Source organism: Oratosquilla oratoria, chromosome 16, assembly GCF_046742065.1.
Source record: "Oratosquilla oratoria isolate Oo_2021 chromosome 16, ASM4674206v1, whole genome shotgun sequence".
Taxonomy (NCBI): domain Eukaryota; kingdom Metazoa; phylum Arthropoda; class Malacostraca; order Stomatopoda; family Squillidae; genus Oratosquilla; species Oratosquilla oratoria.
Window position 1 is genome coordinate 45,715,609 of NC_134792.1, and position 24,982 is coordinate 45,740,590.

The 24,982-nt window shown below is 40.6% G+C and overlaps 2 protein-coding genes across 12 annotated transcripts in view; one reads left to right on the forward strand and one right to left on the reverse strand.

Moving 5' to 3' along the window:
* Positions 1-9,794, reverse strand: part of LOC143033955 (exonuclease V-like) — a 49,677-nt gene extending 39,883 nt beyond the window's left edge. For 2 of the 3 annotated variants that reach the window (XM_076199668.1, XM_076199666.1), the window contains exon 1: positions 9,610-9,793. In XM_076199668.1, coding sequence (XP_076055783.1) covers positions 9,610-9,733 — 124 coding nt within the window. In that variant the 5' untranslated portion in view covers positions 9,734-9,793. Of the gene's footprint in view, positions 1-9,609 lie in introns of all 3 variants that reach the window. The other variant, XM_076199669.1, reaches the window with a different exon arrangement.
* Positions 9,795-10,093: 299 nt separating this feature from the next.
* Positions 10,094-24,982, forward strand: part of Srp54 (splicing regulatory protein 54) — a 41,583-nt gene continuing 26,694 nt past the window's right edge. For 6 of the 9 annotated variants that reach the window (XM_076199651.1, XM_076199653.1, XM_076199660.1 and 3 more), the window contains exons 1-8: positions 10,094-10,297; positions 15,628-15,868; positions 16,709-16,852; positions 18,559-18,731; positions 19,105-19,296; positions 20,896-21,036; positions 21,419-21,493; positions 21,740-22,013. In XM_076199651.1, coding sequence (XP_076055766.1) covers positions 10,185-10,297; positions 15,628-15,868; positions 16,709-16,852; positions 18,559-18,731; positions 19,105-19,296; positions 20,896-21,036; positions 21,419-21,493; positions 21,740-22,013 — 1,353 coding nt within the window. In that variant the 5' untranslated portion in view covers positions 10,094-10,184. The remainder of the gene's footprint in view (positions 10,298-15,627; positions 15,869-16,708; positions 16,853-18,558; positions 18,732-19,104; positions 19,297-20,895; positions 21,037-21,418; positions 21,494-21,739; positions 22,014-24,982) is intronic. The other 3 variants (XM_076199656.1, XM_076199657.1, XM_076199659.1) reach the window with 3 other exon arrangements.

The window sequence follows — 24,982 nt, forward strand, 5'->3', positions numbered from 1 at the left end:
AACTAAGTTGAAAGGGAAGGGCGAGTGTAAGTTTGGGAGTGTAAGTGGGAGGTTATCAGGAGTGAAGAGAGGGCGAGGGAGGGAAGGGGTGGCTATACTAGTAAGTGAAGAGATAGGTAAACGTGTAGTGGAGTGGAAGGAGGTTTCCTCAAGGATAATGTGGATGAAGGTGAAACTGGGAAAGGAGATGTGGGTTTTTGTAAGTGCATATGGGCCTGGCAGTGAGAAGAGTGTAGAAGAAAGGGAGGCTTTTTGGATAGATTTAAATGAGTGCATAGAGGATTTAGGGAGAAATGTCAATGTAATAGTACTGGGAGACCTTAATGCTAGGGTAGGAAATGATACAATTGATGGAGAGTTGATGGTGGAAATGTGTCTAGAAAGAGAGTTGATGATAGCAAATACAGTGTTTCGGAAGAAAGTCAAGCATAAGTTCACATGGGAGAGGGTGGTAGATAGAGCGTTAATGGTTTCTGTAGTGGTAAATAGGATTGCGATAGGAAGAGTTAAGGATGTACATGTGTTAAGGGGAGAGGGTGGGGGAATATCATATTTTTTGGTGGAAGGTAAGCTGAGAGTGGAAGATAGATGGAGAAAGAGGAAAGGGACAAAAGGTAGGGAGGTGCTTAGAGCGAACTCTTTAAATGAAAAAGAAAAGGAGAAGGAGTACAAGAAGAAGCTGAAGGAGGAGTGGGAGGGAGTGAAGGATAGAGTAGAGCTAGGTGTGGTGGAGGAATGGGGATGGTTCAAGGAGGGAGTCACAAAGTGTGCAAGGATGGTGTGTGGAACAAGTAGGACACGAGGAAATAGAAGGAAGGGTAGTGAATGGTGGGATGAGGAAATAAAGAAGGTTGTAGAAGAGAAGAGGTGAGCTTTCACAGATTGGTTACAAAATAAGACGAGGGAGTCATATGAGAGGTACAAATAAAAGAAAAGAGAAGTAAAGCAAAAGGTAAAGGAGGCAAAGAGGAGAGCAGATGTGAAATGGGGTAAGAGTGTGACAGAAAATTTTGAAAGTAATAAAAAGATGTTTTGGAAAGAAATTAAGAGAGGAAAAGGAGGCAAATCAAGTAGAGAAGAAAAGGAAAAGGTGCAGATGGAGAGATGATAATGGAAGAGAAGGCAGTAAGGGGAAGATGGGCAGAATATTTTAGGGAGTTGGTAAATGTGAAGGAGGATAGGGAGGGAAAGATAGCTGCAGTGGGAAATGCTAAGAAAATGACCGTGATGAGTGAGGAAAATAGAGGAGATATAAGGAAGGATGAATTGAAGGCAGTTGTTAAGATGATGAAAGCAGGTAAGGCACCTGGTCTGGATGGATGCCATACAGAATGTCTGAAAAAAGGAGGTATAGTGATGGTGGACTGGCTGGTGAGGTTATTTAATGTTTGCTGGAGAGAGGGTAGAGTGCCGGAGGACTGGAGGAGTGTCTGTATAGTTCCACTTTACAAGGAAAAAGGGGACAAGTGTGAATGTAGTAGTTTCAGAGGGATTAGCTTGTTAAGTGTGGTTGGGAAGGCTTATGGGAGGATCTTAATTGAGAGGATTAGGAGAGGAACAGAGGGAGTAATTTGTGAGGAACAGTGTGGATTTAGGACGGGTAGAGGTTGTGTAGATCAGATTTTTGTGGTAAGACAGATATGTGAGAAAGCTATAGGAAAGGGGAAGGATGTTTTTTGGGCTTTTATGGATCTGGAAAAGGCTTACGACAGGGTAGACAGAAAGGCACTGTGGGAGGTTTTGCGGATATATGGGATAGGAGGAAAGCTTCTAGGAGCTGTCAAGAGTTTTTATGAGAGTAGTGGAGCTTGTGTCAGGATTAGAAATGAAGAGAGTGAGTGGTTCGAGGTAAAGGTGGGACTTCGTCAAGGATGCGTTATGTCGCCCTGGCTGTTCAACTTATACATGGATGGGGTAGTGCAAGAGGTAAATGCAAGGGTAGTGGGTCAGGGATTGAAGATGGTTAAAGAAAATGGAGAAAAGTAGGAGGTGAACCAGCTGTTGTTTGCGGACAACACTGCGCTTGTGGCAGGATCGGAGGAGGGATTGAGGAAGTTGGTGACAGAGTTTGGGAGAGTGTATGATAGAAGAAAGCTGAAGATAAATGTGGGTAAAAGTAAGGTGATGAGGAGAACTGGGGTGGAAAGGGAGTTGGGAGATAGGATTGATGAAAGAGTATTAGGATGGTTTGGACACATGGAAAGAATGAGTGAAGAAAGACTAGTAAAAGAGGTATGGAAGGCAGATGTGGAGGGAGGGAACATGAAGGGACGTCCTAGGATGAGGTGGATGGATGGGGTGAAGGGGGCTTTGGGGAAGAGGGGAATGTCTGTTGAGGAAGGACGGGAGAGGACAGAAGATAGGGGTGAATGGAGAATGGTTGTATATGGATGATGTTGTGATGCATGAGGTGGAATGGGTGGGGGGATGGGGGGTGAGGTAGTATGTGTGAGCAAAATTTGATGCAGCCCGAAGGGATTTCTCCCCGTCTTCTCCTTTTATGCATGGGGGGACAGAGAAGGGGGGTCGCCGATTTAATGAAGCGGCCTTGCTGTGGATGTGCTGTGTCTTGCGACACTGCTTCTGACCCAGGGCAGTGGACAGGGTGCAGGGATGACCCGTCATCCAGGAGGTGCTAAGATAAGAGGGAGGGTGGAGGGGAGTGGAGTGTATTCAGGGATGGAATGGGTGGGAATGATTTTATGCCTTTTTCTTTTTGGCTACCTCCCTTGTATGTTTTTTTTTGTACTACACGCTTCTGCTTTTTCATGGTAATACTTATAGATCCTATAAACACTTTCATGCCTGCTTTTTTAAAAATTCGCTATACAACGTGAGATATAGGTGTCGTAAGTATGGTCACCCCTTTTTTTTGCATTTTTTCCCACTTAGATGGAACCCATCACTCTGTTTTTCAAGATATCGAAAAAAAAAAAACAGGTGTAGAAATAAAGATATACCTATTATACACTACCAGAAGCATTTTCAGGCTGCTACAATTGATTTAAAATAGTTGTGGTTTTGAGATACAAGCATTTAAAGTTTTCAGCATTGTATATCTCTGTTATTTAGTGTGTGATTTTTATTATATTCACACACATTATTATATAATGTATATTGAATAAGTTAACAGTAAATATTTTCATATATATACATATCTACTATATATATTACATTAAAATGTATTTGTTACTCGCCAAGCAGTCCTTTTCAAAACTGAAGATTTAGTACTTTTACTGGTATAAAACCTCACTGTTGGGGTGTCATCACTTTGTCAAATCATTGCAGAGTGCTTTATTTTGACCAGCAATGAGCCCCTTTCCTCTACTCAATGACAAAGCTTACCAAAAAGGTGTTTAATCCTACACAGGCATGATCCCAGCCCCGTTGTTTCTCCTTCACCAGCTATTTTCTCTTCCTCCTGAATTTCCCTCATCTTCTTCTCTTCATTTGGAAGAAAGCACTTTGTCAGGTGTGGTGGTATTTGGTGGTGGAGATGGTGTTGGCAGTGGCAGTGGAGGTGGTGGTGATGCATGAGGTGTTGGCATCCCTCCCCCAAGCCTCTCACTCCTTGCCCTCCTTCTAGCACAACTTTCATTCCACTTTTGGCTCAATTTTTTCATCTTTTCCTTAGTTTTCCTCTTCATTGTGATGCAATTGATGATTGGACATCTAGTAAGTGTAGTAATGTCCAGGAAATAAGGCAAACAGCTGCACAGGAACACAATATCGCCACAGTAAGTTAGGTGTTTATGCATCAATCTACTCTGATGTCTGATGGGTAACTTAAGCTTGAAGCATGCTATGCACACCACACAGAAGAGGAAGTCACGCTGATGCCAGACATACAAAAATATAGCCATTTCATGGAATTAGACAAGCGAAAACAAGACATATTTATAGATATTTGGGGCCTATTCTTGCATGAGCCACTTAAATTGACATGCCTTCCAGGTCCTTTAAACTCCCTCCATTATACTGGGGTGGAAAAAGTTGTTCATATTTTGCTTTTAGGATGTTTATATTATTCAAATATGCCCATATTTAACATTTGATTTTTGAATAAAAATTTCATGATTCAAGGTGTTCAGTCCCCCCCTTAACCCATTAAACTCCGATGACAAGATGTCTTGTCATTTGGTCAAATAAAACAAAAAATCATAAAACACCAAAATGTTTGATCAAACACCAGAAAATATGACGTCAGTCCTCTCTTCGCTCGCGAGCGAAGCGAGGATTGACGTCATATTTTTCTGGTGTTTTATGATTTTTTGTTTTATTTGACCAAATGACAAAACATCTTGTCATCGGAGTTTAATGGGTTAACCGCTTCACTCCGGGCCAAACTCTCGCGGGCAGCATTAGCTGCCAGACATATGATGTTGTGTCATAATACTCGCATTATAAAAAATAAAGTCACAGCTGTATCGATCGTTTTCTCTTTCACCCGTGAATTTTGATAACCATAGAAAATATGATGAAGCCAGTTTACAGAGTATGGGGGTCACGCAGGTACGACTACTATAAATATAATCAAGACGCCGACATCGGCATTCTCGCGTACCCACTTGCTCCTCATGACGCCTACGTAGGCATCACCGTATGGAAGGGGTTAAATCTAACATTTTTTACAGTCTCCTTCCTGAAGGAACTAATGCTAGAAGAGGGCCCAATGTTCATTGCCCTAACGGAGACTCGCCTGGCAACCGACATAAAAGACTCTGAGATACGAATAACCAACTACACCCCACTTAGAGCTGACAGAGAAGGAAGAAGCCATAGTGGTGCAATGGTCTACCTCAGGTATGATCTAGCCGCCCACACCAAGACAATATTATCCCACTCAAACGGGGTGATAGAACTCCTAGCCTTACATATCACCAAGATAAATCTAATCATTGTAAACTGCTACCGTCCGTCCACCTCAGTGCAATCTCGAAAGCTTTGGAAAAGCTGAACGAAGTGCTGGAGACCGACCACCCCACATGCCATGACAGATCTCATCATGTGTGGTGATTTCAACTTCCCCTTTATATGCTGGCCTGATGGCAGAACCAGTGGGGGCACTCTAGAAGACCAAGCCCAAGCCAAACTCCTTCTAGAGACCACTGACAAACTGTTCCTAAACCAGCATATAATGGAGCCGACTAGAAGGAACAACATACTGGACCTCTTTTTTACCAATAATCAAGAGTCGGTCAGCAATTGCAGGTCAGAGAAAACAATCTTCTCTGACCACAATATAATCCACATCAACACAACTTACATCAAAAGTAAGACACTGCAGGAATCCCTGACTCCTCCGGACATGACACCCTTCGCCAGCTTCAACTTCTTCAGTCAAAAGGTAGACTGGGAACAGTTACAACAGGATCTCAGGAAGATTGACTGGAAGCTAGCCCTGCAGGAAACTGACCCCAACACCACTCTCAACACACTATTGAGGATTTTGCTGGAGGCGTGTACTGCCTATGTGCCACGAAAAAGCAACAAAAAGGATTGCAGGTACTCCATCCCGCACAACAGGAAAATCCTCATGCAAAAGCATGCCAACCTCAACCTAAAACTCATTAAAAGTAGCAATGAGACCCAAAGGCTCTCAATCTCCTCAAAAATAGAGGACATAGAGCAGAAAATCAAACACTCACACAAGGAGCAGAGGAGAACGGAGGAATACCAAGCTAGAGAAAACACAAGGCATAACCTGAAATTCTTCTACAGCTACTGTAAGAAGTTCCTCAAAACCAAGTCACAGATTGGGCCCCTAGTGACTGAACAAGGCACCATAACAGATGCCCCACAGGAAACCTGCCAGATGCTGGCACACCAATACAACAGTGTGTTCAGCATACCAAAGACACAGATGGAAATCCTCGATCCCACAGCCTTTTTCAACCAGGTGACTACAAACCTAAACCAGCTTACCGACATTCAAGTGACAGTAGGGGACATCAAAAAGGCAATAAAGGAGCTCAGGATTAACTCGGCCGCTGGACCAGACGGCGTTCCACCAATCCTACTCCTAAAATGCAGTGAGGTCTTGGCAGTCCCAATTCATATGTTGTGGCTAGCCTTCTTTGACAAAGGAGAGATCCCGGCACTACTAAAACAAGCCATCATAAGCCCAATATACAAAGGAGGAGATCGGACCTTGCCAAAGAACTATTGACCTGTCGCCCTCATGTCACACATTGTCAAGGTAATTGATAAATGTGTAAGGGACAAGCTGTTCACACACCTTGAAGTGAATAAACTCATTAAAGAGAATCAACATGGTTTCAGGAAAGGTCGGTCATGCCTCTCAAACCTACTGGCACACTACGACTGGCTACTACAGAACCTGTCGGAGGGGAGAAATGTTGACATAGTATTCCTAGACTTTGCCAAAGCCTTCGACAAGGTGGACCATGGTGTCCTCCTCCACAAGGCAAGGGATCTAGGAATCTCAGGGAAGCTAGGAGTCTGGCTTCACAACTTTCTGACAGATCATACACAAACAGTCACAGTTGATGGTATGAAGTCCATCAAATCCAAGGTAATAAGCGGAATACCACAAGGATCTGTGCTCAGCCCCCTTCTATTCCTAGTCCATATGAATGACATAAATAGGAGGGTGGACTCAACCCTCCTGTCTTTTGCCGATGATACCCACATCAGCCGTACAGTGCGGGAAAGTGGGGACGTGCAACACCTACAAGACGATCTCAACTCAGTTTATGCATGGGCCAACAACAGCAACATGCAATTCAACAAAGAGAAGTTCGAGGTCTCGAGATATGGCACAAACCAAGGCATTAAAGACAACACTGAACTACACATGGAAAGAGGTATGAAAATTACACCCAAAGCCCATGTAAAAAGCCTGGGCATTCACTTAAGTGATGATGCCACTTTCCAGCACCACATCATGCAGTCAGTAAAAAGAGCAAGAGGGATGGCCACCTGGGTCCTAAGGACTTTCTCCTCAGGAGAGGTTCAAGTTATGCTTACCCTCTGGAAGTCACTTATTCAACCGATCCTGGACTATTGTAGCCAACTCTGGTCGCCACACAAATGCAGAGACATCAAGATGCTTGAAGCTGTCCAAAGGTACTACACCAGGCACATCAAAGGGATGCAAGATCTCAACTATTGGGATTGCCTGGGAGCACTAGGTCTATACTCTCAACAAAGGAGGAGAGAAAGATACAGGGCCACTTACACATGGAAAATCCTTGAGGGACTTGTTCCAGACCCCACACCCTCAACAATCAAGCCATACCACAACTCTCCCATCAAGAGCCCCGGAAAGGATTAAGACCCTACTGGCAACCAGCCTAGGCCATGAGGGTCCAAAAACCTTCAACGTCCTCCCAAAAGAGGTGAGAGAAAACTAAATCCTTGGTGGACAACTTCAAACATGCACTGGACAGGTTGCTGCGGAAGATGCCAGACGAGCCTCCAGTGCCAGGCTACACCGCCATCAGTAGGTTCTCTCCAAACTCACTACCATGCCAACTGAACCTCGCAAGGAGGGACAACAGGACTGGCAGCAGCGGTAGTCCACTAAGACTGTGAGGATCGACCTCGGAACTTCACTAAGTAAACTACTGGCAGCAGCGGTAGTCCACTAAGACTGTGAGGATCGACCTCGGAACTTCACTAAGTAAACTAAGTAAAAGTAAGTTGATTACAGTTGAAGTTTCACTAGAAGAGGCCTTATGTGGCCTGTGACTCCAGTGTGGCAGCCTGATTTCTAGTGTGGTGTTGGCCACATGCAGTGTTAATTTGTGCTCTATAGTTAAATATCTGCTCTTGTCCCTCCCAGAATTTGTCTAGCCTCGCCTCAAACTTTTTGACTGAGTCTGCATTTTATTATGGTAAAGACTATAAGTCTAGCCAAGAAGAGTGGGATGAAAAAAAAATAAATAAAAAAAATCGTATCTCCCTTATTTTTAAAAAATATTTGTTTCTAACGAAACTGTCTTTCATATGCAACAGGAATTTAAGGTATCTTTTTGGTCAATTTATAGTTTCACCCAACCATAGAACTTCATATCTGGCTTGTGTTCCTAGTGAGAAATGTTGTGATATGAACGATGGTGTACTTCATTTCCGTCGCAATTGCGTAATTTTTAAGATATTAATTGTTAAAGTAATGCACTTAGGCCTACCTCTCCTCCAGAACGATCTGGGGGGAAATGTGGGAAATCGGGGTTTTTGGGTGGGGAGAACTTACACATGGAGTAATGACCGTTGCAAAACATGTCTGCAATACAAATTAACACATAAAATCAAGTTAAAAACACACAAATTTCACCTTTTATGTTGGGACTGCGGCGGTGAAGTCGGAGTCAGCCATATTTGATATTGTTATTTACCTAGGCTTCCAACAAATAGCTACATTATTCTCTTACTTTCACCCAACCAACGTTTTCCTTAGGTTCCTCATATCCTTCTCCTAAAAATTGGGTTCTTGGGGTGGGCGATTATTACATCCAGTAATGTCCGTTACCCCAATAACTCGGAATTGGTACGATATATTAACATAAACGCAAGCGTATGTTTTGCCCACATGTTCCCACATTTATTTTATTTTCGCTACATTGGAGCGTTGTTCTGAGAGTAGCGTTGCCTCATCTCCAATTTATACGCTACTCGCTCCATTAGAGCGTTGTTGTTAGAGTATCGTTGCCTCATCTCCAATTATTACGCTACATTGACCCGAATAACTACATTAGCAATGAATAGCTACATATTATTCTCTTACTTTCACCCAACCAACGTTTTCCTTAGGTTCCTCATGTCCTTCTCAAAAAATTGGGTTCTTGGGGTGGGCGATTATTACATCCAGTAATGTCCGTTACCCCAATTACTCGGAATTGGTACAATATCTTCACATACATAAGCGCGAGCGTATGTTTTGCCCATACGCTACTCGCTACATTGGAGCGTTGTTGTTAGAGTAGCATTGCCTCATCTTCAATTTTAACGCTACATTGACCCAAGCCTACCTTATCAGTTCCTAGAATGGCTACGTTGTGTACTGGGTGTTCCTACAATTACTGGAAGTTTATCAAGGACTTTTATCATGGCCGACACTGCCTCAACAACATACATTTAACATTGACCCAAGGCTGCTACATTGACCCAAGTAAGCCTGCTACATTGACCCAAGTAAGCCTGCTACATTGACCCAAGTAAGCCTGCTACATTGACCCAAGTAAGCCTGCTACATTGACCCAAGTAAGCCTGCTACATTGACCCGAATAGCTACATTAGCAACGAATAGCTACATTATTCTCTTACTTTCACCCAACCAACGTTTTCCTTAGCTTCCTCATGTCCTTCTCCTAAAAATTGGGTTCTTGGGGTGGGCGATTATTACATCCACTATCATGTATGCATATTATTTTTTTATTTGTTGCCCATACCTACATTATCTCAGTATATCTATCCTTTTACATTTACTCGGATGTGGTTTGATTTGATTTTATTTTATTCGGATTCAATCGTATATACAATAAAATACAGTACATGTAAGAATCATATTATAACTGTGACTCACCTAGACCTAGACCTAGTCACGGATACTTATTTGGATTTAGTATTTACTTATAACAAGCTTACCTGTATTAATGTTTAAGAAAACTCCATCATCAAGGCCTGTCCAAACATCATTACTGGGATCTTCAATGTCTAAAAAAGCTTTATCATCGAGGCCAACCCAGGCATTATCGTCAGGGTTTTCCATTTTGCTCTATTACCATTTGAACATGCCCCTCTACGACGAAAACGTATTTGTTTTTGTTGTGACTTGTGAGGGTGAGTCAATTTTTTTTTTTTTTTTATTAATCCAGGTAATCTAAGTTGTTTTTTCACCAGGAATTTTATATATCTTTTTACCCAAGATATGCTATCATTTTAGGGAAATATTATTGGATATACATAGAGTATCCATTTATACATGACAATACATTTTTAACCATAATTTTGAGTAAAATTTATTATATATTTTATATATATACCTTAATTGTATGTGTTAACATTATTCTATATCTAAATATATATTGTTGTTTTTAACTTAATAATATTGTCATAGATAGAAGAGAAAAGTGCTCTCCCTTGGCAGTCTGTCGGTTGTTTACCAGCATGCAATAGGGAAGGAGTATACGGAGTACAGTTAAATTTAAAATTTTATCAATATGACGCGTATTGTCCAAATATCAAACATTGCCCCTCAGGCAACCAAGGACCAAATGTCCACCTTATTTGGATTCCTAGGGAAGATTGAGGATATTCGTTTATACCCTACAATGTAAGTGTGACAGATGAGTCTGCGACGGTAACAACTAACATGTACAGTAAGCCCCGGTGTTTGCTACACAGCACACTGCTTTCATCCACCATACAATGATCTTTACATGAATTGTTTATTTCAGGGTTATATGGATGTTTGATTAGTAAAGTAGCCCATTCACATTGGTTTGGGGTGTGTATGTGATTGATCAATAATTACCCATCCACGAAACCAGTGGCAGTGCCGCCTTCCTTGGCGGATTTTACCTTGAGGAATGAGGGATACGTTTTCAGTAGAGTCGATGATCTAATACTTCTGCAACCAGAAGGACCACAAGATTTGATTGAAGAGTTCATTATGGATATTGAGAAGAACTAAGATAAGACGTCACTTTAGAATAGTAATGATGGCAATAGTCTACAAATTACCGTTTGGGTTTCGAGTCCTTTGACACACTGGACTGTGACACACTGGTGAAAGATGGTAATGATTGATTAATAAAAAAATTAGATATTAGTTGTGCACACCTATGCGGTATAGCAAAAAGTTGAATATTTTGTAAATTATAATACATAATACATGCTATTATCATGGTGGAAATAAAAAAAAACTTGCTACAAGTAATATTATATTACTTGTAGGTAAATATAAGTAAGGGCACAAAATTTTCATCTTTTTTTAACCCTTAAATTACTGTTGCATATGATAGGCAATTTTATTAGTAACAAAATTCTTTTTAAAATTTTGAAATAGCTTGAAAAATAAGGGAGATACAATTTTTTAAATTATTTTTTTAATTCCGCATTTTTGGCTAGACTACCATAACAGAATGTTAGAATTAAGGATGGTAATCTGTAAAGATTTTGTTAAAGAAGTACACACAAACTTCAAACCACTGGTCCAATTTTATTGAAATTTGGAATATTTGGGTTTTATGGATCAACAAATCACATGAGCATGTCAAAAACAATGTGGGACATCTCCATCATACCATATTTGCCTTTTCATGGCAACTATTAAGCTGTCAATTTATAGATTATCATCAATAAAATCCAAACCACTGGTCCAACTGACATGCAACTTGGCATGTGAAGGTTTTATGGGTCAACAAATCACCTGAGCATGTCATTAACATTGGAGGACCTTCTTATACCATTCTTACTAACACCTATCATGTTGCCATGGCAACTGTTGTTAATTTAGAAATAATCAATAAAATCCAAACCCCTGGCACAACTGACATGCAACTTGACATGTAAAAGTTTTATGGGTCAACAAATCTCCTGAGCATGTCAAAAACAATGCAGGACCTTCCTTTTATACTGTTCTTACTAACATCTAACATGTTGCTATGGCAACTGTTGTCAATTTAGAAATAATCAATAAAATCCAAACCGCTGGCACAACTGACATGTGAAGGTGTTATGGGTTAGCAAATCTCCTAGCTTGTCAATAACAATGCAGGACCTTCCTTTTATACTGTTCTTATGGCAACTGTTGTCAATTTAGAAATAATAAAATCCAAACTGCTGGCACAACTGACATGCAACTTGGCATGTGAAAGTTTTATGGGTCAACAAATCACCTGAGCATGTCAATAACATTGCAGGACCTTTCTCTTATACCATTATTACTAACACCTATCACGTTGCCATGGCAACTGTTGTCAATTTAGAAATAATAAAATCCAAACTGCTGGTACAACTGACATGCAACTTGGCATGTGAAAGTTTTATGGGTCAACAAATCACCTGAGCATGTCAATAAAATTGCAGGACCTTCCTCTTATATTGTTCTTACCAACACCTATCACGTTGCCATGGCAACGATATGTCGAGTAGGCATCTAAGCTTCAAGGTTCTTAGATTGCATAGCTGTGCTATTACCAACAATTTCAAAGTTCCTCATATCCAGTAGAATAGAGGCTATTAAACAACATTGTTATATTAAATATTATATAATTTAGTTTCTTGCCTTTAGATTTTTACTTGGAAAACTAATTTGCCAAGGCTGATATAAAAAATTGCATTGAAATCGGTAAGAATTACTAAAGTTTTAAAGAACTGGGCATACATTTGCTGAACAACAAGATAATTTGAATACCCTGTGCATGTGCTGAACGTTCCAAGCATTCAAACTAAGCCAAACAAAATCCAACGGGGCGCAAAATATGGCGATGTAAACAGTACATGGGTGTGGCTATATGCCTACATGTATTTAAATGAAGCTCAACTGTAAAATAACCAACGATCTCAAGCTGCTCATTTCCGGGAGAAAATAGGTTAAAAAAAACATGGTTCTTAAATTACAATATTGGTTATTGGTGCCTTGCCTTAATATTTTTACTCGGAAAACTATTTTGCTGAGGTTGATAACCAAATTTCCATTTCAATCGATGAAGATTTGTTTGTATTTCAAGAATTGGGCATACACTTACACAACAACAAGACAATTTGAATACCCTGCGCATGCGCTGAACGATGCAAGTATTCGAACTAAGCTAAACAAAACCTAGCAGGCCGCAAAAGATGGAGATGTAAACAGTACATGGACGGCAGTGGCGCCACACATGACTAAAATATGCTAATGAATGAAGCCGCAATGATGTTGTCTGGACGCTATCAGACAATAGCTTTCATGTGGACCAGGTTAGCTAGATCAGCATGAAAATTGAATTCCTGATGTTTGAGCTGAAGTAGTTCTTTTGGGATGCAGAAACTCACTCTGAGTACAATACAATTGTGTGTAACAATGCTTTTGGGAACGTAGTGCCAAATTGACCTGAGAGGTTGGAAGTGCCTTAGACTTCGTTTTTCAAGCATCGGAAAGTTGGGAGAATTACGAAATAACTATTTAATAGTTTATTACCTTGATTAGCCAATATGGCAGAAATCCAATGATTTAGATGCCCCGAAGACCCCCAGCAGTGAGGTTTCATATGAAGAAACCGACAAAGGTGCAAAAAAGCAAATTATATGATGGTGTTGTCTGTGCGTCACCACTACTGTGACATACTTATACTTTAGTTTTTCAGTATTTAAAGTACTTGTAATTGAAATATGTTTATGATTTTTACTGTACTTACCCATTATATAATAAAAATAAAGCCATGAAAAAATCAGTCAAATTGGTGAAACTATAAGCAAGGTACAGATATATTTCAAGTCACCATATCTCCGTTCGATATTTTTTGACTTTTTTGTTTTTGTTTTTTTAATCATAAAAGATGTGGAGGGAGTGAACATGAGGGGACGTCCTAGGATAAGGTGGATGGATGGGGTGAAGGGAGCTTTGGGGAAGAGGGGAATGTCTGTTGAAGAAGGAAAGGAGAGGACGGAAGACAGAGGTGAGTGGAGAATGGTTGTATATGGATGATGTTGTGATTGCATGAGGAGGAATGGGCGGGGGGGTGGGGTAGTATGTGTGAGTAAATTTTGACGCAGCCCGAAGGGATTTCTCCCCGTCCTCTCCATATATGCAAGGGGGGTCGCCGATTAAATGAAGCGGCCTTGCTGTGGATGTGCTGTGTCTTGCGACACTGCTTCTGACCCAGGGAGGTGGGCAGGGTGCAGGGATGACCCGTCATCCAGGAGGTGCTCAGATGAGAGGGAGGGGTGTGGAGTGTGTTTGGGGATGAAATGGGTGGGAGTGTTTTTATGCCTTTCCCTTTTTGGCTACCTCCCTTGGAAGGGGGAAAAAGCCTTGGTATATGTATGTAAAATACATCAGATTTAGATGAAACTTCCAGTGAATATTACTTTTAGTAACTGCTAGGGCCAGTCATTGAATATTTTGAATAGGATTCAAGAGTTAGGAGTAATAATGGGAACAAGACCAATTTTTTTTTATTTTTCACAATTTTTGCCGTACATTAAAATTTAAATGCCTGTATGCAAAAGTATAAAGGAAATTGTTCAATTACTCAATGACCGGCCCTAGGTGTGCCCACTGACTAATCATAGCCAAAATATAAAACAAATTGGTCCACGTATTATGATGCTGTGCACTTTTAAATGTCGCTACTGGTGTACATACATCATTCTGTTTCACATAAAATGTAGGCAACTTGGATACCTATTTACCTGAGAAGTTTCAGCTTTTTACTCTAAATAGTTTAGAAAATGACCCTCAGGTGTTGCATACCCCCTTAATGTAATATGATTTGTTTAAAAGTGGTGTCATGATCTAGCATTGTTTTTTATTGTCTTAAATCTGACTACGAATCCTATCAATTCATTGCCCACATACCTATTTTTCCTGTTTTATATCGGTTAATTCCTTCTCCCTCCAGATTTTGAAATAAAGGCAAAGTGCAAAAATACCTACTTTTACTTATAAATTATACAAAGAGACTTACTGTATATAATAATAATACAGGAGTGAGAACAAGGGTGTGCATGTGTGTGTGTGTGAGAGAGAAAGGAAGGTGTACAAATTCTCATTAGCAACCTATCTAAATCCTGCTCTGTAATGCATTTGTACATGATGATGGCACTACTTCCCCGTGCCATTGACATCAGTGCGACCTCTGTCGACCTCTGACCTCCAGGGGATTCCATTCATTTCTTGTGCTCCTCGACCACAACTTCATATAATTTTCTCCTTGGGAAGTCTGTGGCTAAAATTCTAAATTTAATTTTTCTGTAGTTCTACAATCTATCAGTGTTTATTATATCTTAAACTAGTTGTGGCCATATCCATTAAAAGTATATCATGACACACAAGACATCAAGTATGACCAATACATAACGTATTTCATAACACATTTCCTGGTAATGTGGGTCACATAACACCTTTATACAATTACATTATGTGACAAATCATTAAATGACACATATGACAGTGGGAATACCCCCTTCTGTTAAAGAAATGGGTAATCATTATTTAAAAACCAAAATATAATTGGAGAAATATTGAAAGAAGCAGTGGAAGTTAGCATAAGAAGGAAGATCAGAAAACTGAAATGGTTAGATGAAAGTGAAAATAGCAACTAATACAGAAGAATGTGCTGGGTCAGTGAAATGTGGATTTTGTGATAATCCAGCTCAGCAAGATGTGGTGTGCTGTAATTTATAATGAATAGTACTATTGCAAGGAGAAATGCCAAATAAATAAAATGACTTGCTAGACAGTGTTAATGTTGTATACAAATGCATCAAATGTGTTAGAAAGGTACTGCGAATATGTCCATTTGAACAGGCAATGAAGTTTACAAACATCTGTGGGCTACAGTTTCCAAATGCTTAATGGTAGCAACACAATTTTTCCTTTCTTTCTAATTGTTGAAAGAGGAAAAATAACTAGTAGCTTATTTATTTGAAGGAACTACAGAACCAATTTATTCACAGTCGAGATGTGGCCATTCCTGTACAGTCCCGAATCTGCTTCATCAAATTCCATGATCGAGATTGTGTTGGTGTGGCACAACATCTCACAAACACCGTCTTCATTGATCGGGCCCTGATTGTGGTTCCCCACACCCCAGGAGAGATGCCAGATGAGCACCGTGGTATGGAAATCCTTGCATCTGGGGGTGCAATTCCAGGACTTGGACAGGAGGCCAAGTGGCCCCCACATGTCAACAACCAAGTGAGTACAAAGTTCCATGGTCAGTCTTAAGAGTTTATTTTGAGATCTGAGTGTGAATGTGTTTTAGTGTGGATGTATGGTGTGGTACAAGTTGGTGTTGAAGATACATTTTCTCTCTCTCTCTCTCTCTCTCTCTCTCTCTCTCTCTCTCTCTCTCTCTCTCTCTCTCTCTCTCTCTCTCTCTCTCTCTCTCTCTCTCTCTCTCTCTCTCTCTCTCTCTCTCTCTCTCTCTCTCTCTCTCTCTCTCTCTCTCTCTCTCTCTCTCCATTCATTCATTCATTCATTCATTCATTCATTCAGTTAGTAGTACTTGCATGGTGTAATAAGATGTGTGAGTAGGGTTCAGGGATCTTTTATAGAATATATTTTCATGTGTTCTTTGGGAATGATTTTGGTTTCAGTGTGCAGGTGTTCAATTGGAGTAGTTGTGATACATCCAGTTACTATACTCAATGCTGAATTTTCTATAGTTCTGTAAAGTGTCAGTTCCCTTTATTGTGGGGAACCATGTTTGTTTTATTACTCATTCTCATCACTGTGGGTAAGATCAAATTGGATAGTTTCGGCCACTTTCAAATTTTTGTAATTGAGTGATATTTTTTCCTTAAAATAAGATAGCCTGGTGGTAACAAGAATGAACACCAATGTTCCAATGTTGTTAACTAAAATGTTAACAGAAATAGTCACAAGATATGTTTTATGATTGTAGAAGGGTTTTCTCTCAGCTGAGTGAAATTGGCCATTTATAATAAATGCAACTATAAAACACAACAAAAGGGTTAAGGTAATTTTTAATGTGGTATAATGATGTTTTTCAAGTGAATCTTTATTCTTCTGCAGATTGAAGGCATTATTCTACGGACTGATGACCCTAAACTGGCAGAGCATGATTTACCTGATTACCCACCCCTGCCTGCAACCACAGAATCACACAAGGTCAACGAGATCCGCCGCACTGTTGTCTTCGATAACTTAGAGTCAAATGTAAGCACTGGTCTATCTGTATACCAAGGGCTTTTCCCCCTTAAAAGGGAGATAGCCCTGTCAAAAGGCACATACCCTCTCCCACTTATTTCATTCCCATCCACCACCCTATCCTATATATAGTAGAGTGGTGAGCTAGGAAAATATACGAGTATAAACAAGTGATGGGTACATTGACTATAGTTGTATGTAGTCACATATCTTCCAACCTATTGTCACCATCACCCATATCCTCAATGGCATTTCTCTCCATCCCACCATGCACTTACCTATATCAACAAAGAGTCCTGATACCTTATCCACCAGTCTTCTAAATTCCAGTTCACCTTTCCTTTTAGTTTTATTTTAGTCAGATTTAAAACAACCATCCTTTTTCTTACAAATGCACCACCAGTGTCTTCTCATTTACTCTCACCAATAACATGTCAACATTTATAATGATCCACTTATTAAGGTTTTGGTTGGAATCATCCTCCCAGACCCATTTATGCTTGGACTTTTTTGTGAGAGAAATGGGAATCCCTGGTTCCCTCACTTCATCCCGTTTAGTCACACTCAATAAAACACACAGCATAGTGGCAGTTGTATATATATATATATATATATATGTATATATGTGTGTCTAGTGGGAGGTAAGCCAGTTGTTTGCTGATGACACCATGGTTGTGGCAGGATCAGAGGGGGGATTAAGGGAGTTGGCAACAAAGTTTGGGAAGGTGTGCAGGAGGAGAAAGTTGAAGGTAAATGTGGGTAAAAGTAAGGTGATGAGGTGTAGAAGGGGATGACAGCAATTTGGAAATGAGTCATAAAGGAGAGAGGCTGGAGGAAGTGGGTAGCTTTGGGCACTTGGGGTTTCATGTGGCAAGAAAGGGAGGAGTGGAGGTGGAGGTAGATTGTAGATTGAGAGAAGCAAGTAAATGCCTTGGGGGATTAAAAAGTGTTATGAGAAATAGACATATGGTAATGGATGCAAAGAGGAGATTGTATGAAGGGCTGATTGTGCTGACAGCACTATATAGGGCAGAGGTGTGGAACATAAGAGAGGATGTTTAAATGTGTTTGAGATGAAATGTCTGAGGAGTATGGTAGGGGTTACAAGGTTGGATAGAGTGAGAAACGAGAAGGTGAAGAAGAGAGCGGGGGTGGAAAAGGAGATGAGAGATAGGGTTGATGATAGAGTATTGGGATGGTTTGGACAGATGGAAAGAATGAGTGAAGAAAGATTAAAAGAAGTGTGTAAGGCAGAGGTGGATGGAGTGAATATAAGAGGGTAACCAAGGACATGTATGGGGTGAAAGGGGCATTGAGCAAGAGATGTCTGTTGAGGAAGGAAAAGAGGAGGCAGAAGATAGGGGTGAGTGGAGAATGGTATGAAAGCTTGCTTCTTCTCTTCTACAACCATCTTTGCTTCCTCATCTCACCACTCACTACACTTTCTTCTATTTCTTCGTGTCCTACTTGTCCTGTATACATAAAAGAATAGGACAGGTTCAAAATTCATAATTCATTTTTTTGTCGTCTTCATGTCCTCATCCTCTAGAATTGAATTCCATGAAGTAGAAATCAAATATGTTAATTGGAATAGGGTTAGGATCATATCTAGTACTTATGCCAAAGGCCTCCCCACTTAGAAGGGGGTAGCCAAGTATTGGTACTTGGATTATAATTATTAATGGGTTGATTCACTTTGTTATGCACACCCTCAGGTGACAGCAGATCAGGTGATGTCTCTTGCTGCAAAAGCAGGAGAAGTCAGATACTTGCGATTGGGAACAGAGAAGGAAAGTTCTCGGAATGCACTGGTGGAGTATTCTGAGCAACCATCAGTGGTGAATGCCCTGCAGTTGCATCATCATGACTTTGGAGGAAGACAGATAAAGTAAGTTCGGCATTGTGATGGTTTCTCTTTCTACATAATGTAGCTGTGTAGAGACGCATGAGGTAATAATAGAGAATTACTCATATATAATCAAAATAACTTTTTCTCATATGTGCCTTCATCACTGTAGTGGTTAACTGATGTATTTAGAAAATAATAAGATAATGGATTTTGACACACAACCTGGTGCTTTTACTATAAATGTGTTAGTTATATATTCATGCACACGTACATTCCAGAATGATTTCTCCCCTTTATAAGTGGGTGTCTAAGTCAAAGTGTACAACCATCCTACACACAACTATCACATTAATTCATACCAAGTATGACTGCATATAACTGAGTTGAATTCACATTATTTTGTTGCCATTAGGGTGAACCATTCCACAGTTGCCATCATCAAACCACAGACCAAGAGTAACGAGGCAGCACAGCGGGAAATTGAGGAAGCCATGCGAAGGGTCAAAGAGGCTCAGAACTATATCGCTTCAGCCATTGACCCTGTCATGTCCCTTCTGGACTCAACCGCCACCAAAGATCCCAAGAGGTCTCGCTCTCGCAGCAGGTGGGTATAGACATTGTAATAAGTAATTGAATTTAGGAAGGTGTGCAAAAGAAGGAAGTTGAAGATAAATGTGGGTAAAAGCAATGTGATGAGATGTACAAGGGGAGAAAGTGGCAGCAGACTGGAAGTAAGTATTAAGGGAGACTGGTGGAAGTGGATAATTTTAGATACTTTGGTGCGAATGTGGCGGGAAAGGGAGGAATGGAGGTGGAGGTAGAATGTAGCTTGAGAGAAGCGAGTAAATGCCTTGGAGTATTAAAAAGTGTAATGAGAAATAGACATTTGACAATGAATGCTAAGAGGAGATTGTATGAAGGAGTGATTGTGCTGACACCACTGTACAGAGCAGAAACATGGAACATAAGAGAGGAGTTTGAATGTGTTTGAGATGAGGTGCCTGAGAAGCATGATGGGTGTTACTAGGCTGGATAGAGTGAGAAATGAGGAGGTGAGGAGGAGAACAGGGGTGGAAAGGGAGTTGGGAGATAGGGTTGATAAAAGAGTATTGGGATGGTTTGGACTCATGGAAAGAATGAGTGAAGAAAGACTAGTAAAAGGGGTGTTGAATAAGTGAACATGAGGGGGTAACCAAGGATGAGATGGATGGATGGGGTAAAAGGGGCATTGGGAATGAGGGGAATGTCTGTTGATGAAAGACAGGAGAGGACAGAAGATGAGGGCGAGTGGAGAATGGTTGTGTGTGGATGATGCTGTGATGCATGAGGGGGAGTGGGTGGGGGATGGGGGGTAAGGGAGTATGTGTGAGAAATAGATTGACACAACCCTTTACTGCATAAGGGGATGGAGAGGGAGGGGGGTCTCCAATTTAATGAAGTAGCCTTGCTGTGGATGTGCTGTGTCTTGCAACACTGCTGCTGACCCAAGGCAATGGGCAAGATGCAGGGATGACCTGTCATCCAGGATGAGTCAAGATAAGAGGGAGGGAAGTGGGTGGATGGGAGTGGAGTATATTGGGGATGGAATGGAAGGTATTGGATTTTATGCCTTTGTTTTTTGGCTACTTCCCTTTTAAGGGGGGAAAAAGCCTTTGGTATATGTATGTATGTACTCTTGTAGGATTTACATTCTCATGTATTACTTAAATACAGACACTCCTCAACTTACGTTTTAGTTATGTTCCGAACGGCCGAACGCAAGTTAAAAATGAACGTAAGTTGTTACTGTACTATACATCCGTAAATTCTATTACCGTATCTTACAAAACACCCCTAAATCATTAATTATACACATAACATTGTAAAATAATAACATTAATTTCAAATAAATTAAATTTAAGCAACATAAATTGAGATGGTGGAGGAGGAGGAGGAGGAGGAGGCAAGGCACTTTCAGTCTGTCATTTGTGCAATGTAAACAATGGATGCAGCGTCATGCGTATCGTTTGAACTATGGAGAGCGCGCTAAACTAAAAAATTCACTCGAAAAAAATTTTTTTTACATTTTTTTTTACAGTCAGTTCAAACGTAAAATCGAAAAAACGTAAAACGAATTAACGTAAGTAGAGGAGCGTCTGTATAGATAAAGTTGGTTTCAATTTATTAGTTTTTGGTGACATGCTGGATCTTTCCTTTTGAACAGATCCAGATCCCGATCACGGAAATCACGCTCAAGGTCCCACCGTAGATCTCGATCAAGGTCAAGGCGTTCCAGATCAAGACGGTCCTATTCTCGTCGAAAATCAAGGTCCCGGTCACGTCGAAGATCAAGATCTCGATCAAGGTTTGTTCTGAGATTTGTGTGACTTAGATCTATTTATATAATTCATTTCCAGATGTTAATGAACATCAAAAGTGGAGAAAACCTGGCGGGAACTCATGATAGTGTCCAATTTCCTCCGGTGCTACTAAGCCTAAGCAATCAAACTATCATTCCTATATTTCTTTTCCGCTGCCATTTTTTTCGAGCTAATATCCATTTGCAGAAGGAGAGGCTGCTAGCCTTGTACCTCCAATCCCTCTTTGTTGCCTGTTATGACATGTTGAAAATATAGACAACTACAATCTGACCAGTAAAGATAGTTATAGGTATTACTGCACATTAGATTTTATACATGTGTGTGTACATGCATACAAGTAACATTTAAAAACTGAGACTTCTCCAGGGAAAGGAGGAGAAGGTCCCGAAGCAGAAGCAGAAGACATCGATCCAGATCACGATCACGCAGGTCTCGATCAAGGTGGGTCACGTGTAAACTTCCCATAAGGGAGTACCCATTGTCACCTTTTATTTTTGTTAACAAGATTACAGAATAGGGAGTGGAGAGCATGCTTTAGTACTGTCAGATGAGACACTTCTGCAGTAACTATGTAATCTATTTCAAGAAAGAGCCTCTTGACTGGAGAACAGCTGTGGTAAGGAAGATTTTGATGTATTCATAAATTCCTCATTGGTTCCAGTGCTATAAATATGTTTCCCCCATCAGGAGGAGGTCTAGATCAAAATCCAGGTCCCGAAGGTCAACCTCCAAGGCCAAGACTTCCTCTTCATCATCCAAGAAGGACAAAGACAGAGACAAGGACAAGGAGAAGAGCAAGAGCAGTAGCAGCAGGGACAAAGACAAAGATAGGGACAAGGACAGAAAGGATAAGAAGGATAGTGACAAAGACAAGAAGAAAATGGAGGCCATCAAAGAGAATGAAAAGATGAAAGATAGTGAGTCAGCTGACAAAGATGAGAAAGAGTCCAAAGGAAAGGAGGTGAGCTTTTGAGAAATTTTACTATAGGGAGATCACAGTATTTGGGGGGGGTCATTGTAATATGATTATTGTCTAAGTTTCACCGACTGAAAATGTGTAGCCCAGAGTAGTGAGCAGCAGCAATATTTAAACCCTCCCACAGAAGAAGTGGCAGACTTTTCTGTTGTATTTATCTAATTGTATTTTGTGGGAGAAGAGCTATGCTTGTAGTGATCCGCAGTTGTATCTTTCCGCATCCAGTTCTTTTTTTTTTAAATCATGTGTAGTTTTAGCACTTGCTGATTTCTCTTTCAATTTATACCATGTATCTATTACTCCGTGTGGAAAGCTTTTCTTTTTCAAATCTCTTCTGTAACTGTCCTTCTTATGTTTCTTCTCGTGTTCTCTTGTATTTCTTTGGTCCCATGTAAATAGATCATCCCTATCAAGGATTTCCATCCCTTTCATAATTCTGTAGATGGTTATCAAATCGCCTCTTTCTCTTCTTTGTTCCAGAGTTAGTAAGTTTAGTTTGTCCAATCTTTGTTTGTATGTCAACTTGTTAAGTGTTGGTGCCATCTTTGTCAATGCTCTTTGAATTCATTCTAGTTTCTTTATGTTTTTTATTGTACTGGGTGTCCATAGTGATGCTGCATATTCTAATTTTGGTCTTATCAGTGTAACTAGTAGTCAAAAGCCACTTTCATTGATCTTATTAGATTGTAAGTTTCTCCAACTATTTTGTTTACATGTTTGTCTAGTGTCATGTTTGAGATAATTACTCCTAGGTCTCTTTCTGAGTTTACTTTTGTAACTTCCTTTGTTCCAATTTTGTATTGACAGGATATTCTATTTTTACTTTTTCCAAATTTCATTATACTACATTTCTTAATGTTGAAATTCACTTCGTTCTTTTTACTCCATTTCCAGACTTTGTCCAGGTCTTCTTGAAAAGATTTGCAATCTTCTTTACTTACTCTCTTCAATAGTTTTGCATCATCTGCAAAGAAGTTTATATAACATTTGATTCCTTCATCCATGTCATTTATATAAACAGCAAACATTATTGGAGCCAATATGGAGCCTTGGGGGACTCCACTTATCATGTGTGGGTCTGCTTCTGTGTATGGAGCCAACAATGGGACCCTTCACCTGGTGGCCCTGTGAAATGGATGTTGGGTAATAATTATCTCCTCCCCTGCTCATCCTCAGATCCTATCAGCATTCTCACCACAAGGAGCTGGCACACATCCTTGAACAGGGCCCAAGCTATAATTTTCTACTGTCTCTCTTCCACTTTCATGGGTTAAAAGAGCTGACATCTGGCAACAACCCCAATCTTTTAGAGCCCTTACATGCCTAAGTGCTGCCCCAGGGCAAAGTTATCAATGATGCCCCCTCCCTCTTCCCCATCACCACTTCCCATCTCTACCATTCTTTACAGCCTGTTTGTGAAATAATTAAACAGATTTTACATACATACATACACCAAAAGCTTTTCCCCCATACAAGGGAGGTAGCAAAAAAACAAAGGCATAAAAAAACACTCCCACCCATTCCATCCCCACATACTCTACTCCCATTCATCCCCCTCCCTCCCTCCCTTTTATCTTGGCTTCTCCAGGATGACGGTTCATCCCTGCATCTCGCCTACTGCCCTGGATCAGAAGCAGTGTCACAAGACACAGCACTTCCACATCAAGGCTGCTTCATTAAATCAGCAACCCCCTCTCCGTCCCTTCATGCAGAAATGGAGAAGATGGGAGGAATCCCTTCAGACTGCATCAATTTATTTCTCACACATACTCCCTCACCTCCCATCCCCCCACCCACTCCCCCTCATGCATCACAACATCATCCATACACAACCATTCTCCATTCACTCTTATCTTCTGTCTTTTCCTGTCGTCTCCAATGCCCCTTTTACCCCATCCATCCATCTCACTCTTGGTCACCCCCTCGTGTTCGCTCTTACCTCTGCTTTCCACACTTCTTTTACTAATCTTTCTGCCCTCATTCTTTCCATATGTCCAAATCATCCCAATTCTCTTTCATTAGCCCTATGTCTCAACTCCCTTTCCAACCCTGTTCTCCTCCTCACCTCCTCATTTCTCACTCCATCCAGCCTAGTAACCCCTATCATACTTCTCAGGCACCTCGTCTCAAACAACTCCTCTCTTATGTTCCATGTTTCTGCCCCATACAGTGCTGTTGGCACAATCACTCCTTCATACAATCACCTCTTAGCATCCATTGCCAAATATCTATTTCTCATTACACTTGTTAACCCCTTCGATACGATGACACCTACATAGGCGTCATGAGGAGCAAGTGGGTACGCGAGGATGCCGATGTGGGCATCTTGATTATATTTATTGTAGTTGTACCTGCGTGACCCACATACTCTGTAAACAGGCTTCATCATATTTTCTATGGTTATCAAAATTCACGGGTGAAAGAGAATGAGCAATACAGCAGTGACTTTATTTTTTTATAATGCGAGTATTATGACGCAACATCGCATGTCTGGCAGCTAATGCTGCCCGCGAGATTTTGGCCCAGAGTGAAGGGGTTAATGTCCATATTGCAGAAAGTATAAAGGAAAAATATTTCCTGTTATGTTGATTCTAATGCAAAATTTGTACATTACAGTAAAATATTCAGGACTGTTTTCATCATTATCATTATATTAAAGAATTGCAACCCCCCTAAATGTGCTGCCCCAGGGCATATGCCCCCCCACCCCCCACCCCCTCTGCATTCCGTTATGTGAGGGCCCTGATCTCTTTACCTAGCTGGAGACAAGAGCATTCTGACACTTAAACAGCACAGACAGCAGCCTAATGTTTCTTCCTAGAGAGAGCTATAGGAAGGTCTGAGGATTAGTTGATTACTGTGGGGCTGCAGGTTTTCACTCTGAAAATTGAGGAAAATTTTATTATTATTGTTTCCATGCTATTGTTGTTGAGGCAGATGTGAGGCCCAATCCA